At 37.8% G+C, this 18,864-nt stretch overlaps 1 protein-coding gene across 2 annotated transcripts in view; it reads left to right on the top strand.

Moving 5' to 3' along the window:
• The first annotated feature begins 252 nt into the window (after window positions 1-252).
• Window positions 253-18,864, top strand: part of nek7 (NIMA-related kinase 7) — a 59,744-nt gene continuing 41,132 nt past the window's right edge. Inside the window, exons 1-4 of one of the 2 annotated variants that reach the window (XM_016273784.1) lie at window positions 253-371; window positions 4,017-4,096; window positions 11,376-11,513; window positions 14,220-14,282. In XM_016273784.1, coding sequence (XP_016129270.1) covers window positions 4,043-4,096; window positions 11,376-11,513; window positions 14,220-14,282 — 255 coding nt within the window. In that variant the 5' untranslated portion in view covers window positions 253-371; window positions 4,017-4,042. Of the gene's footprint in view, window positions 372-3,710; window positions 4,097-11,375; window positions 11,514-14,219; window positions 14,283-18,864 lie in introns of those variants that run through there. The other variant, XM_016273783.1, reaches the window with a different exon arrangement.

Genomic DNA, 18,864 nt, shown 5'->3' with positions numbered 1-18,864 from the left:
TTAATGCTAATGCTGGGATTTTGGAATCACAGCATTAAAATGTACAGTTTTTTTAAAAGTTTTATTATACAATTATTTTATTGTTTTGCTCTGAAATGTCACATTAGAAAATTAAAATGGGTTACAAACAGCATTTCATGTTCACTTTAAAAGTCAACGGAGTGATTGAAATTGGATTTGTCACTCTGTTTCACGTAATTGCATAAAATTGTGTTTGTTTGTTTTATCATAATAGGGAGACAACAGCAGCGTTGTACATCGCCAACAGGAGTGTCCTTTGACTGCTGTCTCAAACTGCTAATTATTGCCCAGAACTATTCACCTCAGTCGCATTTTGAAGTTTCGTAAAGAAAGAACAAAGAGAGAGTTTCGTAAGTATGCTTTTTGGGAGCTCGGGCGTGTTTCATTCATTTAAAAACGTACTCTTCCAGTACTAATGACATAGAGTGGCTGTTTAAATGTGTGGCTTTAGCGACTAGTTCTTCCCCAGAGAAAATGCGTCACGCAAGCAGTTTCCACAATCCTTAATGTGGAGACAAATTTAGCTAAACTGCAAAAAATGGCAAACAGAAACAAATCTTCGGCGGCAACAAACCCTGTCCTGCGCGCACTGTCACTCAAATCTCAGTTGTGAGGTTGGTGCTTAATTAGTGTTATTAACCTTCAACAAACCGGGCTGATTTTATTTTGCCATGGTGACAGCTTCAGCTCCATCTCTCCGTTCACCGGCATGAGGTATTTTAATTGGCTCGAGCTCCTCGATCCACTCAGCCCTGACAACGCGCTTAGACGGACGTTCAACGCGGTGAGCGACATGTAAATGGCCTTTCTATGAAAGGAGTGTTTCTTTTTTTTAACCCTCGCTCATTTTCCTTCAGTACAGTGAGGACACGGTGAGCTCACCCGAGCTGCGCATCGTAGTGAAGTGACAACCAAGCAATCATTAAAAATTTTGATGGCTGCGGCACGCACAGGCCCATCTCCCGGCTTGATGTAAAGAAAAGTGAGCAGCCGTCTTTAGTATTTGCTCACTGTCACCGACGAAAGCTCAGGCCTAATTTATTCCTTCTCATCGTCGGCTCTGCAAAGACAACACATCTTCACTGTTTCTTATGGGCACATATGCTTTATTGTGCCCACATTTATGTCTCTGTAGGCTTTCCAGGAGCACTAGACTCAACAGATACTAAGTGCTTTATGGGCGGCTGTTATTGAAGGTTTTTGTGTGTGTGTGTGTGTGTGTGTGTGCGTGTGTGTGTGTGTGTGTGAAAGTAATGAAGGAATCATTGGGTTGAAATTTGTAGTTAAGCGACATGTTTTTTCTTTAATTCAGTGGCCAAAAACCGATATCTAGAGAGCAGGATGACAGATATAATATTATTTAATGCTACCGAATAAAATGTGCACATTTTCTGAATTAAATTAGAATTTATTCTAAATTTAAAGTAACAATTTATGCAATTCTTCTACTGCCAAAAATATTTGAAAACAAAATATCCATTGACAAGGTTGTTGTATGTTGTTTCTGGTACTCTGTGGAATGACCACTTGTTGTTAATTAGCTAACTAATTAGCTACACTCTTAAAAATAAGGGTGCTTCAAAAGGTTCTTCAAGCGATGCCATAGAAGAACCATTTTTGGTTCCACAACGAACCATTCTGTCAAAGATTCTTTAAAGAACCATCTCTTTTATAACTTTTTGTAATCTGAAGAACCTTCTTTCGCCACAAAGAACCTTTTGTGAAACAGAAAGGTTCTTCAGATGTTATAAGTTCTTTATGGAACCATTTAGACAAAACGGTTCTTCTATGGCATCGTGAAGCACCTTTATTTTTAAGAGTGTAATGGGCAGATGCAGATGATAAGGGTTGCAATTAATCTGTAAATGTGCACTAGATTTGGATCACTTTGGGCCTGTTTTCACCTGGTCACTTCATGCGTTTTTTCTGATTGGATAGCCGATCGTGAAAAGACCAGGTGTAAATGCCCTCCGAAACGCATTCGAGACTAATATAAATCCGATCACTCAAACCACTTCAGGAGGTGGTCTAGGCCGCATTCCAGATGAAACTCGACAAGTGTAAATGCATCTGGTTGTTGAAACCACATATGTAAATTTTACTCCTCCCAAAATGATAAAATATTAAACATGTGAGAGCGTGTTATAGGCTATATGACATTAGTCAGACTGCGCTAATGCAACACGCATTGCTGCGGACGAGTAGCTGAGTATCTCTTCAGCAAGCCGACACGCAAACTGCCGCAAATGAAACAAAGTAAGACACAGACTCTCAACACACAATCATCATAATTAAAAGTAGTAAGACAAACTTAACTTCCCAGTGCTGATGCTGCGCGCTCTCCTATTGCGGAGATCTCCTATCTCCTTTGATCTTGAAATGAGCTGATAATTAATCAAATGCAGCGCTTATCTTTTGATTTTGTTGACGTGAACTCCGTTAAATTTAAATATAGCAAGGGAATTATTTTTTCGTTTTGCGATGACACATTTATGTGGCCAAGTGTAAATGGAAACGTTTTAACAAATCAGATATCCGATCAGCAAAAATGCATGAAATGACTAGGTGTAAACAGGCCCTTTAAGTCCACACAGTTGTTCACTTATAATGTGCATTGAAAATGTTTATGGTCCATTTTAGCAAACGGAGATTTGCATTTTTTTTTTTTTACCAGATTTTTAGTGAGAAGCACATTAAAAGTGTTGCCAAGTACACTCTGAAACTTGAAGTTCTTCTTTCAGTTTTAAGCCAAAATAAAGGGTGTTTTAACAAAATATAAAATTATAGGATAGATAGATAGATAGTCATAAGGAATCAGCTGCTAGTTTGTAGTGTTTGCTGAATATACTATATGTGTTTCTGTTGATGTAAATGTGATTTTCTTTTGGTTCTTGTTGCCTTGATATCTAAACCAAAGCAATGCAAGATTTTAATTATTTATCATAAAAAAACTGAATATTTAACAGAATAACATTTAAAGGGATGATTCACCCAAAAATGAAAACTGTCATTTACATTATGTAAAATGTAAATGATGACAAATTTTCATTTTGTTCCAAACCTGTATGCATTTCTTTCGTCTGTTGAGCACCAAAGAATATATTTTGGAATAATGTTTGTAACAAAACAATTGATAGTAACCCTTCCATAGTATGGACAAAAATACTATGGAAGTCAATGGCCACCGTCAACCAAAAATGATGATACAGTAACAATATGTAAAATGGGTTCAACTGAAATTTTGAGAAGCGGTTCGTTGTTGAGGAACCTCACTAGAACATGACTCCCTGAACAGCATATAGTTTAAATACCTAGTTATTTAAATGTAATTACGGAAACTTCATTTTCAATTTCCAGTTTGGATTTTGACTAAATTAAATCTTTCAAAAATCTCTTAATGGTCAAATATCGGCAGATATTTATCAGTATATAACTGACTAATTTAGATCTCTCATCTTTTTAAGTGGGAGAACTTGCACAATTGGTGGCTGACTAAATACTTTTTTGCCCCACTGTAACTGATTATAATATTGAGTTTTGGTGGTAGAACTGGTACTGTACCTGCTGTAGTATTGTCCTATGCTCATCTTCAACTTTAATTGTGTGTCTTTTGTATTCTGACCGCACTGTATTTGGTTTCACACATTCAATGTTTTTTTTTTTTTAGCAATAATTTGCTTTGGTGCTCGATAAATGGGCTACTGGTTTTAACAATTGAGTTTTACCATTAAATTTGAAGGGTCTCCAATGCCGTGGCTCTTTGACAGGTCTCATTAACACAATGGGTGTCGTGTTCTCAGTGGATCGGGTGACGCTGGCCGACTGTATCCACGGCAGCGTATGATTGTCAGGAGCGCTGCTCCGGACCCTAATTCTATTACCGGATTCACACGTCCGCCTTCACTGGAGATTATTACAAGGAGGGAGGGTTTGTTCCTGTGGCCGTGCCAGGAATGGTCGATGCATCATATTTTGTTTGTTTGTTTGTTTTACAGGGGTGTAAGGGACTGCTGCTGTCACAATGGATGCCCAATCACAAGGCCAGCAGCCTCCAGTGCCAGTGTTTCAGCCACAGGTTTGTGTACTCTCATACATAAACACAAACACGCATACAGTCTAGCCAAACTTTCTTTGTAATCCCATTCATTCTACAAAGCCACTTGAGGTTTTTTTTAGTGTCTACCTTCCTGACTCACCTCCTGCTTGCTTAGCAGCATGTAGCACGAGCCTGTCGCCCTCTTCCACATCCACATCTGCCCCCGTCAAATATCTCCGTGTCTGTCAATCCACCCGCAGAGAGACAGGCGGTGGTCTGCTCCGGCTGTCTCTCCGCTGTGCCGGGTGAGAGGTGATAATGAGATTCTGCTCTCTGCACAAGCAACGTTTCTTGCACACAGGAGCCATCATGTGTTTCCAGTACCAGAGACAGAGGTGTTAGAAATCTGCTGCTTTTAGCAGTCTTTTGCTCTCTCTCTTCCTCATTCGCTCTCTTAATCTCTCTTTTGTCATACTTCCTTTTCAATCCCTCCAGACTAATTCCCTCCAATCATCCGACTCCATTATTGTAAGTCGTCTTGTGGTAGGTCATGAGTTATGTTCAAATTAGAACATAATGTTTTTTTTGTTTTTTTACTGAGTAATCACTGCCGATACCAGCCTTTGGAATCTTCATTTTATTATCAAATACAATAAAAGTTTTTATTTATTTTACATGAGGAGCATCTTTCTTGTACTGTATGTGTAAATCAGTCATCATTAACCACTTTTTTTATTTTTACTGTGGATATTTTATTATAGAAGAGCAAAACAGAGAAACTTGCCTTGTGAAAGAAACTTTACTTTGCGTTTTTCATCTGGTGAAAATAAATTAAAAATATTAATTTGGTCTATATAAAAACATCATCTGGTGATTGCTTGAGTCTAGGCCTAAGTGATTTCTCTGTCATTGTTTATATGTATTAAAGTTATTTGTATCATATGATTGAAACACTGGGAATTAAAAGTATATAACCATTCATAATGCACTGTTGATAATTAGTGCTCGTATTTACTTGTTCATAAATGTTCCCTTATCAGGAGAGAATAAAAAAAAACGAATTAATGCATTAGGTCTTTTTTTTCCTTCAGTGGAAAAGAGCAAGAAATGTTCAAGAACCGTTAACGTAATCAAAATAATTGACAATTCTAATTAAAAATTATTTGTTTTTTTATTTTATTTTATTTAATTAGTTCTAAATGAGAATCATACACAATTCAGATTGTAAGCATTTTATTGTTTTTTTCAACAAAAAAACAAAAAAAACCTTGAATCAAGCATCTCCAAGAAAATAAGTGATCCTTAACCTGTCATGAAGTATTCTATTGCTAGACTTACATTGAGCGTTGCGTTCAAACTTCAAACATCAAATGTCTTATATACATTGATTTATGTTTAAACCTATGTTGAATTTTGCAGATACAGATAACTGATGTGGGGAAAAATGCTAAATCCAGTAGTTTTTAAAATCAGTATGTTTAATGTTTAAATATTTTAAATGGGATGGAACGACCCAAACATAGAGACTACAGGATTCCAGTATTTATGAAATTCCAGATAACATTTAAAAAAATGTTTTTACTGGTTTGGTTTCCAATTATTTATGGAAGTTTTGATTAAACAATAAACTGCTTCTGGGATGTCATATGTTTTGGGCTCATGTAGTCTCTTGACATTTTTTTACTTATTTTATTAAAAGGTATTAGCCAATAAATTGGAATATGGCTTTTTTAAACATTAGTTATTAGGCAAAATCCAATATCCTTTGACCTTCAGTGAGACATTGAATGGTCTTGTACTAAATCTGGTTGTTTAATACAGCCAGGTGGTGAAAACTACAGGCCCACCGTCATCAAAAAAGCATGAGAGACATTTGACATTAGTTTGAACGCAACACTCAAGGTAAATCTGGCAATGGATTACACCATGACAGCTTAAGAGAATGACTTTTACAAGACTCTCAACAAGCATCCAAGATCGACTTGTATTCCCTTGGAAGAAAAAAAAGCAACCAAAAATGCTGAATTGTGTATGCAATCACGCATATGCTGATATCATATCTTCAGGTCCCCAAGGTTTCATGGATATGCATAGGAGATGCCGGATGAGTTGGTAAGGCATGCATATTTGATGGCGCATTTGCTCTCTGAGCGAGTGGGAGGGCGAGATCTTCAGATCAGATTTTAATCGTCACGGCAGATTTCTCGACGAAGCAAAATCCCCTTGTAAAGCAAAGGCTTTAAATACTGGAGCAGTAGAGGTTGTTGAAGAGGTGTGGGGTGAAGGAGGTATAAATATTGCATGGGTCGGGCCTGAAGAGAGACGTTGATGAAAAAGATGCGAACAGGATCTCCTGCCTTGCCCCCCTCCAGCACACACCACCAAGCCCGTCTTGCTACTCTACCACCTCTTCAGCGCTTCGGTTGTCCTTTCCTTGGCAGCCGCTGGCAGTGTTGTGCTGTCAGCTCACACCTAGTCTTCCATACTGCTGCCGTTCCATCCTCCGTCATTCTCCTCCTCCTATCTCGCATCCCCTGTCATGCGGCCACACGTCTGCATTTCTCTTTTTACACTTGTGTCACCAGTGGCCAACCCTCCATCCTTTGCTGTTGCTCCTGTGATGTGTTGTCGCTTTCAGTAATTTACCCAGCATGCTCTGCTGCATCTTCCGTCCCCTCTGACCCTTTTTTTATTTAACCAAAGCGACGGTTCAAGACTAAAGCCCAAAATATACTTCGTTTTTTACACTTACATTAGTGGAGTACCCATTTACTGTATGTGCGCCGTTAGATTTTTCTAACAAAATCTGCATGGGCAATTTTTTTCCCCTTTTTTAGCGTTCTCAGCCCCTTCCATGTGTACAATGTATGCTCAGTTCGCGCATGCGCTTTGAGATTTTTTTGCTGTAGTTAGTTTGTCCACAAGGTGACAACATTGCACAGGCCTGTTGTTTCACAGGTAAAAAAGACAGATAAGATGGAACAACAATGCAATAACAATAGTCGCTCATGTTGACAAGCTATTATGGTAAGAGGTAAAGAAATATGCGCAACTCTAGTTTAAATTAGTGCAGAGACATCTTTTTTGATCATGACCTCTGGACAGAAATAGCGCTAAACAAGGATCAAAACTTTCTAGTGTGCATATTTTGAGTGCTTGTTTGCATCAAAATATAAGTATGCTTTGGGCTTAAAGGTGTGGTCACATTTACCGTTGCTTGTCGAAATTTCACAGGGGCGGAATCCAGTCATTCCAATAGGAATCCATGTGATAAAGAGTTTCGAGTTGGGGCGAAAATGTTCCCTGCACAGATTTTACGTTGATCACGTGAAATTGGCGCATTGACCAACAGAAAGTTGCTTGGTACGCAAGTGGCTTCTGCATGAGCTGTGCTTTATTATGCACTGCTATGCTATTGACAATAGACAATTTTTTCGTGGGCATTTCACTAATGTGAGTGCATCAAATCTTTGCTCAAAAGTTCCACATCCCAAATCAAGACATTTTTGGCCCCTTCTTTCCCACCTCTGTGCTAGTGTTAATTTCATTAACGAAGACTTTGACAAAATGTTTGTTGACATTGCCATTGTTTAGTGAAATTTTGCAAGCAATATTAAGTCATTTCGATAGAAATCTGCACGATCGGGAGTTTCGCGTGATGGAGAAAAAGTTCCCCATGCAGATGTCGCTCATTCAAGTTGGTCACATGAATTGCCACACTGACCAACAGAAAGCGGCTTGGTTTGAAAGTAACTTCTATGTGAGCTGTACTTCATGCATCACTACTGGCCACAGCCATATCACCCTGCAGCCCAAGACTGGTTGCCCACTGAAGCTAAGCAGGGTTGAGCCTGGTCAGTACCTGGATGGGAGACCTCCTGGGAAAACTAGGTTGCTGTTGGAAGAGGTGTTAGTGAGGCCAGCAGGGGGTGCTCACCCTGTGGTCTGTGTGGGTCCTAATGCCCCAGTATAGTGACGGGAACACTATACTGTCAAAAAGCACCGCCCTTTGGATGAGACGTTAAACCGAGGTCCTGACTGTCAGTGGTCATTAAAAATCCCATGGCACTTCTCATAAAGAGTAGGGGTGTAACCCTGGTGTCCTGGCCAAATTGCCCCCCTGGCCTTTGTCAATCATGGCCTCCTAATAATCCCCAACCACTTGATTGGCTCTATGACTCTCTCTCCTCTCCACCTGTAGTTGGTGTGTGGTGAGCGCACTGGCGCCGCTGTCCTGTGGCTGCCGTCGCATCATCCAAGTGGATGCTGCACACTGGTGGTGGTTGAGGAGAGACCCCCCCTCCCCCCCAAATGATTGTAAAGGGCTTTGGGTGTACAACAATACACAATAAAGCGCTATATAAATGCATCATTCATTCATCATTCATCATTCATCATTCATTCATTCATTCATTCACTACACTATTAACAACAAGGCAGACTTTTTGCCCGCAAAATTTCGCTGACATTTCACTAATGTGACCGCATCTTCCCAATTCAAGCCGTTCTTGGCCCCTTTACTCTGACCTTCGTGCATTATTTTTGTTTTCTCTGCTTCACGCAGAGTGGCAACGAGCCCTTTGAGCTCCCGCCCCTCCTGCAAGCTGCAATCTGTACAAACCGTGTCACGCCGCTGTCGAGTGACCCCGGCGGTCGTGGAGATCCTCGGCTGCTGCGGTTCATCTCGTGTCAGCTCAGTGCTCTAAATTGTGTGACAGCGCAAAGCCACGGATGAGGCAAGCTGTCAGTCAGGGCGCCCCTGCTGCCCTTTGAAGGCGAGGCCAGGGGGCAGAAAGGTGCCGCAAATGGCCTGTGAAGTTTACATACACTGCCCACTGCTAAACAGATTACCTCTAATGAAGTGTCTGGAGCTCAGGCCGCGTCAGGCCTAATCCTGGCTGGCAGTGCGTCCCTTCGGCTGCCAAAAAAAACGCCACCCTCTGGCCTCCTCCCGCCGCTATGCCGGCCTCCTCGGCGCTGGGAGGTGCCCGTCGTTAATCAGGCCGGACAGTGTGCGAGCTGACATGCAAATGTAGGTCATTGCATATGTAAATGTGTGATTAGCGAGTCGCATGCCAGAACACATTAGCTCGACTTTGCTCTCAGCATGCGCTTGTCATGCCGCTTTAGAGGCTCATGCTAACATTTGTCAAGCGACCATGCGGGGAGTGAAAGCAATGCCTTGGCCCTCTGTGGACCATCCGCTGCAGACCAAATCAACATGATACATATGTATCATCTATGGTTCAATGACAAATAGGAGTGTCCACAATAAACAAAAGCAAAATCTTTTACAAATCTAGTCTGAAGCACACAGGCAAAGTTCTTATAAATGCACTCTTTGTGTTTATGTGGGTATCATATGGTTTTGAAAATGATGTATGCTATTTTCAAAAGTTTAATTTCATGTCTCTAAATCATTTGGTGTAACTTAAGAATAATGTAAATATTTATAAGAAAATATAAATATTTTCTAAGGTAAAAAGTTTTTTTTACACAAATATTACGTATTATTAATTATGTATTAATGTTCTTTAATATGTATAATTAATTGCACCACATGACGTTTGTGTAGGTCCTTTATGATGTAATTTCGTGTTTTGTTTTCCTGCACCCCATGTTTTTTATTTGGCTGATGAAAGTGAAGCAGTTATTGATTATATTATATAAATATATATTTTTATTATTATTTTCAATGTAATTAAAAATAAATAATTGTAATCCTTTAACTAATCAGTGTTATTTTAGCATTATTTATATACTATTATAATTTTTTAAGCTAGCGACAATTCTCATTTTCATTATTAATGTTTTAATCTAGTATTTAGATTTTAATTAACAAAAACTATTTTAATAGTTTTAGCTTTAGTAAACGATAACACTATTGTTAATGAATACATGTGTCATTGACCCCCTAGGTGTTTTATTTTATTTTTTTTCTTGGTTTGTATATCAAAAAAAAAACATGAATTTTCCAACTTGTTATTGTGCTCAAATAACCATTTTTTCATAAGCCTCTCTGGATTTGACACAAGGTAACTGCACATTGCCGAGAAACCTGGTGTCTTGGATATTAGCTTGATATTGTTAAATTTAGTCAGATCCAGCTTTTTTCTCTTCACTGCGGTGGCAGAAAGAGAGCGCTGCTTCTGCTGCGCCAGATGTGTCCCTGGAAGAAGGGGCTTGAGAGCGCGTTGTCACATGAAAAAACAAGCTACCGCAGTGTGTTAATTGGATGGGGCAATTCTTTGGCTCACACCTTTTTTTCCCCTTAAAGCTGTCAAGTTGGAAAACAATGAAATTCTTAAATTGGTCGCCCCTTGATCTACATCCACCCCTCCGGTGTCTAGTCAAGCTGCATTGCTTCCTGCAACTCATTTATTTCAGTTCAACCCATTATATATATCAGACAGTTTTACACAATGTTGATGGATTTGACAGATCGTCCAAGTATTCTGGTATTGTAAGAAAGACATGGAGGCCGTTCACATCAAGTCGTCGTTTGTTGCTATGACTGAATATCCTAATGGATGAATGTTTCGGGGAGTTGAGCAAAACTTAAGCTTAATATGGAATCATAACATGAAAATATATTCCATGACTATAAATAAAAGCGATTTAGCATGTTTACAAGAATAGGTTTGTGTCATCCTGCCCGTCTCTTTCACATCTTCACAATGCCTTCAAGGTCGTTTTATGGCCATCCTTGGGTAGTTTGCCACGACATATTGCGTTCCACAATCTGTCACCTCCATTTGCCTGAATGTTTGCGGGATTAAAGTTTACACTCGAAAAGCCTCTAAAGGTCAGAGTGTTAATTTATTTATTTGCTCACACCATCTCCGAGGGGCTAATTCTGGGTTTTGTTTAGATTTTTAATTTTAGAGCGCAAGTGTCAAGGCGCTGCATGTCTTCTTAGGAAGAGCACTCTGGGCGGTTTGTCACTAACTGGTCCAGCATAAGTCACTTCAGAAGTAGGGATGTCACCACTCGCCTGATTCATCCAGAAAGTATATGGCAAAGATTCATGTTGCGCTTTGGATTCAAAGTGGATGCTTAATGTTGATTCGTTTCCACACTGTCTCGCCCTGACACATCGCCCTAATGACACCTTTCCCAGATTCCCTCCAGAGTTTTCTTCCTTCTCTTGGCGTATAAATAAAAACAATCATGGAGTTTGGCTCGCAATGGCCGATCAGTGGGGACATGTTTGGTTTGTCATTTTAAGTTTAAGATGAATGGAAAAGCACAAATGAAAGCTGTGTGATGTGCATTTTGCTTTCTTGAAATGTTCTTGTTTTGTTCTTCATTTTTTCAGAAAATCCAACAGGATATGGGCTATAACAGTTTAGCCAATTTTCACATTGAAAAAAAGATTGGAAGAGGACAGTTCAGCGAGGTTTATCGAGCTACATGCATGCTAGACCATACACCGGTAGCTTTGAAAAAAGTGCAGGTAAGAACTTTTCATGCTGTATGTCTTAATTTGTGAAATAAGTATATTTTACAGTCTCTGCAATGAAAATTTTTGTGTATGTTTTATATCAGTAAAGTCTGGTGTAAACATTTCATTACTTGAAATAAAATAAACGCTACCTGAAATAAAAATTAAATAAAATAACTAGTTTTTTTTCTGCTACTTGTCAAAGCAACTAAAATAACTAAAACTAAAATGTAGAAAAAAAACTAGTAAAAATGACAAAACAACAAAATGACTAAAACTTAAATGTAAACGGAAAATACATAAAAAAAACCTATAATAGTATTTCAGCGATACCAAAATAACTCTTATTATAGCTAAATATATTTCTTGATAAGTTTAAATTATTAAATGTTAATATTGTGATTAAATTTTTACAGTGTATTGATTTGCAATCATTTTAATTGCATACACTTAACATTGCTAATATCACAATTTAATAATGTTGTTAAGCATTTTTAATTAACAAAGTTATTGAAATTAAATGTATTGTAAATATTTAGTTGCGATATGATCAATTTTAAGCCCGTATAATTAACAAAATAATTGCAAATAAATATATAGTAATATTTGATTCTATTGAATGCTGAAGCATAAAGCTGAACTGCCTAAAAGCCACTCGTGAGAGATTCATGTTTGGATGGCAGTTTATTGTAGTTTGTGTCTTGATTAATTTGTTCTGCTGCAACACACGATTACACAGCTGAAGGAAATTGTAAACACTTTTTATATGACTTAAATCCAAAGTCAGTGGCTAAGCGATTCAGTTTATTTAAAATGAATTAATACATTTTTTATTGGAACATTAAGTCATGAATTTCGCATAACAAAAAAATAAGGTAAAACAGTACTGGATTGACTGATTGGAAAGCACCAAAACACTCATCAATACATTTATGCAAATTTCGTTTGAACAGAAGCAGGTATCTGATTGGCTTTTGCGCTGATAGTCACGATTGAATCTGTTTCTTATCCTGCCATAAAACATATTCACAGACACAGCCAGCACAAAAAAAAGCTCCACAGTTTCCTCCGGATGTGCAGAGCAGACGTGCTGGAAGAAATAATTGGCAAGCTCTAGATTAAAAGGCTGGTCCCCGGTTACCATCGCTTCTGCTTTCTTGACACACACAGTGGTCGACTCAGTCACTACCACTGACTTTATCAACACTAATGATGAGCCCAGAAACAATTGGCATTTTTGTATATGCCATTAAAAATGACAGGTAGAAACAGTCTTTACTCAGTCAATATTTCCCATAATGCAGTTCATTCATGCTGCTTGTTGTGTTCTTATAGTATTGACTTGAAAATGCAAACTTTAGAGCTGCAGTTACATAATATTTCATTATATACATATTGCAATGCAGATTTTTGGAGATCAACTATCAACTTCAATCTCTATGATTTTGTACATGGTTCCAAGCTGTCAGGTTGGAGGTCCACTATGGGCAACATTTCCACCTTTTGTGATTAGGATAATTATTATAGGCGATGTTTCCTGACGCAAATGTTGTGCAACCCTGATTGCATGAAGGAAGAATGTAATATTTGGAATAGTTTAATTCTCTTTAGGTTTGAAAGGTTTGGCTTGATTTTTAGACTTTTGCCTTGAGATACTCGTAACATTTTCTGTTTGCTTTTTACGCTGTGTGCTTTATTATAATCTGGACAGACATGATCAAATCTATCAAATACATCTAACATACTGTCGGCATAATCAGCTTTGATATTCTAAAACAGCACAAACAAGCTTGTTTTACAACAAGTACGACATAATTTAAAGTCAGCCCGTTATAGCAAAATAAATTGTGTTATCAATGCGAACATGAAACTTTTCTTTTTAATTTAAGTAATTAAAAATATTCATGTAGTTGTATTTAAATAAAAAAAAATTATTAAATATAAGATAAATGTATTAATACAAATAAATAAAAAGTATATAAATATTAATTTGTAATAAATAAAAAGATACGAGTGCAATTAAATAGATTAAATAAATAATTACATGTGTTAATTAATACAAATAAAGATAAAAAATAATTAGTAATAAATTAAAAGATAATTAAATTAATACAAATAAATAAATACACGCTAAGACCAATAAATTAATCAATACAAATAAATTAATTAATTAATTAGTAATGCAAATAAATACAGAAAATCAAAAGATAGAAAATACAGTATTTACTTAGTAAATAAAGTCAAATTAATTAATTGAAAGATTAATTCATTAATATGGTTAAATAAATAAATATTGATTTGAGTTGCGAGGAGGAGGAAAGCATGAAGTGATAAGACTGGTCATTGTGAAAAAGTATTTGACTGCCAAGTGCTGTTATTGACCAATTAGAAGCATTTAAATGTTAAGTAATATTAGAAGTATTTTGGAGAAACATTAAATAAAATTGGATGACCTAAAAATGAACCCTGTCTTCTCGCACAGTTCTCCTGACCCATTAACGCAGGTTATTCTGGGAAAACAGGGACGCTTGAGGCAGCAGGGGTGTAGATGTGCTGGGGCAGGAGTTTGGGGGTCCTGGGTTTCAGTGTGACTTACCCCCTCCTTCTTGCTCTACCACCCTGTACCAGTAACATTTTTACTTGCTTTTTCTTTTTCTGTCTTTATGTCATACCCTCTTTCTCCTTTCTCTTTCTCTCTCCCTTTTGATCTTTTGATAGATATTCGACTTGATGGATGCCAAAGCTCGGCAAGATTGCATCAAAGAAATAGATCTCCTAAAGGTAAGAAACCAGAGAAAAGAGAGACCGACACCATGTGCCGCTATTAGGATCTCTAAAGGTGCCTCTGCTGAGACCTGATACCAGAGAAACAGAGCGAGAGAGCGAGAGAGATTCAGAAACAGAAAACAATTGATCTGGATTAGACCTTCAGCTCTTTCTATCTCTCTCTCCCTCTTCCCTGTTCTGCTCTCGCTTTCTGTTAGGCAAGTGCAGAACACGGTCCTTTTTGTGTCGTTCCTTCAGGCCAAGATTTTTTTCAAGAAACCAGAGAAAAGAGAGACCGACACCATGTGCCGCTATTAGGATCTCTAAAGGTGCCTCTGCTGAGACCTGATACCAGAGAAACAGAGCGAGAGAGAGAGAGAGATTCAGAAACAGAAAACAATTGATCTGGATTAGACCTTCAGCTCTTTCTATCTCTCTCTCCCTCTTCCCTGTTCTACTCTCGCTTTCTGTTAGGCAAGTGCAGAACACGGTCCTTTTTGTGTCGTTCCTTCAGGCCAAGATTTTTTTCTTTTTTTTCTTTTTCTTTGCAGTGCCACAAAATACAGTTTTTCGACAATAAGCATTTTAGGCCAGCAGTTTTTCACTTTTTAAATTTGTATTTATTTTTTTGGGCTCAAAGCCATAAATATGATAAATGGCTTCATATATTTATTAGGGCTGTGCAATTAATCGAATGTGATTGTCATGCGCATCTTGTCAGTAAAGCCGGTTCTGTGATTAGTAGTAAATCTCCATCACCTGCTTTCAGATGGAGCAGCATTTACTACACAGAGCTGTAGTTCACTGACAAGCTACGCAAAATTGTGTTCATAATCACAGGCGATTCGATCTGCGATTATGAACGCGATATTGCCTAATTGTCAGTGAACTACGGGTCTGTGTAGTAAATGCTGCTCCATCTGAAAGCAGGTGATGGAGATTTACTACTAATCACAGAACCGGCTTTACTGACAAGATGACAATCACATGCGATTAATTGCACAGCCCTAATATTTATCTATATATAGCTTTATTAATTCATTATTCATTATAATAATAATAATTATTATTATTATCATTATTAGATTATTGTGGTCATATTAAAAAAATTATTTATTATTTATTTATTATTTATATGTATATGTGTGTATTTATTTATGTTGCGTATGTAGGTAAAACAACAACATAAAGGAAATTTTGCATCTGTGTAGTAAATGCTGCTCCATCTGAAAGCAGGTGATGGAGATTTACTACTAATCACAGAACCGGCTTTACTGACAAGATGACAATCACATGCGATTAATTGCACAGCCCTAATATTTATCTATATATAGCTTTATTAATTCATTATTCATTATAATAATAATAATAATTATTATCATTATTAGATTATTGTGGTCATATTAAAAAAATTATTGATTATTTATTTATTATTTATATGTATATGTGTGTATTTATTTATGTTGCGTATGTAGGTAAAACAACAACATAAAGGAAATTTTGCACATTCTCCTATGAATCATTTGATGTTTCTTAACATGTTTTTTTTTCTTTTCTAATAAATCGTTTTCATCAAACCACCTTAAACAGGCTGCTGCTTGCGGTAGCACAAGCACTAACGATAGTTAATGACAACTCCAATAAGAGCTGACGTCTAGCTGATCTGAGGTGTTTGGATTCTCTCTCTGCTCTGTTGTGTCTTTGTATCGGTTGTCGGATAAATCTTCCTTTCCACACACACACGCAAGCGCACACACTTCTCTCTGTGTTGTCATGTTAATTGTTTCAGCTCCGATTGCATCCATTGCGGAGCCAGTTCGCGTTCCATCTCTGTCTGTAGGCATCTTCTTTGAGACAAGATAATTGCTGTCTTTTTTCCCTTGCTATTTTTTTCACATTCTTGTTCTTTTGTATATACAGTAATAATCTGACAAAAGGGCTGTTCACACTTACGGTGATCTCCCTCAACAAAGTGACCCGAAGTCGTGCGTTTTCAACAAGAGTTGATGAATTTCGGCCACATGAGTGGCAGCAACGACAAAGTTGAGAACTTCAAATGAGCTTCAAAAGACTTTGTCTTTGCCCACATGCTGGAATATCATTGATTTCTGAATGATTTTTGTGGCAGCCGACAGTAAAGTGACCTGACGACCTCCAGACTCTTTATTTTTCGCCCTGCTACTTTTTCATATTCTTGTTCTTTTGTATATACAGTAATAATCTGACAAAAGGGCTGTTCACACTTACAGTGATCTCCCTCAACAAAGTGACCCGAAGTCGTGCGTTTTCAACAGGAGTTGATGAATTTCGGCCACATGAGTGGCAGCAACGACAAAGTTGAGAGCTTCAAATGAGCTTCAAAAGACTTTGTCTTTGCCCACATGCTGGAATATCATCGATTTCTGAATGATTTTTGTGGCAGCCGACAGTAAAGTGACCTGACGACCTCCAGACTCTTTAAGAGAACAGAGAAAGAAGCAAGGTGGCACTTTCAAGCCCCTCTGAGATACCTTTATTCCCACGGGAGGAAGCGAGGTGGCAGGTGAAGAAGTCACGTTGCTGGCGGGGTGATGAAGGTCGGCATCACGCTCCTTAACAACACTTTGCCAATCGAATGCGCTGGGGGTCAGAGGCTGCCGCAACGCTGGTCGTCCTACCATGTTCCTCCTCCTCTTCCTGTCTCTCATTCACCCCTTTTTTGTCTCCTTTACACAATCATTTCTACTCCAGCGCTAATTAATTCAGTCATTATAACCAGCTCACCTCAAGCTGCTAATAAGCCGCTTGCGTGGAACACAGACTCATGCCTTCTACCTCAGTGGACAAAGCTGAGGAGTCGCAAATCAAAATAATGAGGGAGACCGACATGAGCTGCCCCTCCCTGATGTATCTGTCTATTTGTTTTTCTGTCACTTTGAAACCCCTCCCGTTTCCCATCGTAAACAAATTACGATTTGTTATGCGGAAATGTTTTGCTCTTTACGTTTTTTTGCTCTCAACAGAAATCGCAAACACTTGTATCATGTCCGATTTCGTAACCGCCCTCAGTTGATTTCCTCCTCTAATTTTGCAATCCATTCGAACCCTCAACTATATTAACATTTCAAGACTCGAGAGGAAGCAACAGGATTGCGAAATCGCTCACTGAACCCACAAGTGTGGCTTCTCATAATATAATTGTCACTCTAATCGGCCTCGTCGTAAACAGAGGGTTGGCTTAATATTGTTCCCAATGGAAAACAAGAGTGAAATTGCAGCGTTTAACGTGATTAAAGTCAACATCACTCAGCGTTTCATGTCCGCCGCATTGGATGTGCCAGCTAAGGAGAAGCAAGAATGGGGTTGACACCGCCGGCTGCACTCGCTGCAGCTATGTGATCCAAAAATACATCTTACGAAAGTTACAGGATGGAGACAGAGGCGCGCACATCCTCCCCTATATCAGCGCCGGGGCATGAACATTTCTTTAATAACCCCTCTGCTGTGTCACAGCGTGTAGCGGGGGCCCGACACCCTCCCACTCACGAGGGCCTTTGCCTGTCTCGCTTCTCATTGATACACTTGTTTCCTTTTATTTTGCGACACCCCCCCTCAGCCGTCTTCAGTGCAAGAACCGATCGCAACTCATTGACCATCCAACAGGAAACAGCGAAAAGCTGAAGGCTTGGGCTGGGGGGCATCATGCCACACTGCCATTCAGTGCGTTCAGTGTGTTTTTATTTTGTTTATTAGCCGTGTTTTCTAGGACAAGCATCACTTATGCTATTGCTCATATTTAAGGGATGTGAACAAACCCATTGCCCTTAGTATTAAACCTTATCTTACACTGTTTGTGCCACATATGTGAATGATACCTCAAAGGATGCGGCTTGAGCTGTGCTGTTATTGTCAGATATGTATTTTGCCTGGTTGATGATGAAATCTGGTGGACGTAAATTAAATTAGTGTACGGGCCAAGTCTTATGCAGGGACTTCAGGGTGGGCTTTTTGAATTTGGACCACCCAGAAGACCATTTAGCAATAGCTTAGCAACTGTTCAGAACTTTAGCTAACTTAAATTGTTTTAAGATTTTCTGAAGGTAATTAGAAGTAGATAATAAATGTCTAGTTGGAAATGTTGTCTTTCATTGATGGTGTATTTTTTTAAATAATGATATTAATAATTTAGCAATATATAATAATAGTAAAAAAATATATATAAATATATATATATATATATTAAACTTAATTTGTAATAATAATAATTTAATATTATATATTTTTCTCTACACACATATACATATAATTATTAATAGTATTATAATTGTTGTTTTATATGTGTATGTATGAATAATAACTATATAATATTTAACAATGAATCATATACATGTAATGAATCGTATATACATATAAAATGTAATCATTTATCTTTAGATTTGAATTAATTATATTAAATTATACATTTATTTTGTTGTCTATTTTTTATGAATATTTATTCATTTGTGTGTGAATTATATATATTTGCAATATTTTAAATATCCATTTTATATATATACAGTATATATATTTATATATATATATATATATATATATATATATATATATATATATGTGTGTG

Source organism: Sinocyclocheilus grahami, unplaced genomic scaffold, assembly GCF_001515645.1.
Source record: "Sinocyclocheilus grahami isolate Dianchi unplaced genomic scaffold, SAMN03320097.WGS_v1.1 scaffold81.1, whole genome shotgun sequence".
Taxonomy (NCBI): Eukaryota; Metazoa; Chordata; class Actinopteri; order Cypriniformes; family Cyprinidae; genus Sinocyclocheilus; species Sinocyclocheilus grahami.
This window is presented reverse-complemented; position numbering and strand designations above follow the sequence as displayed.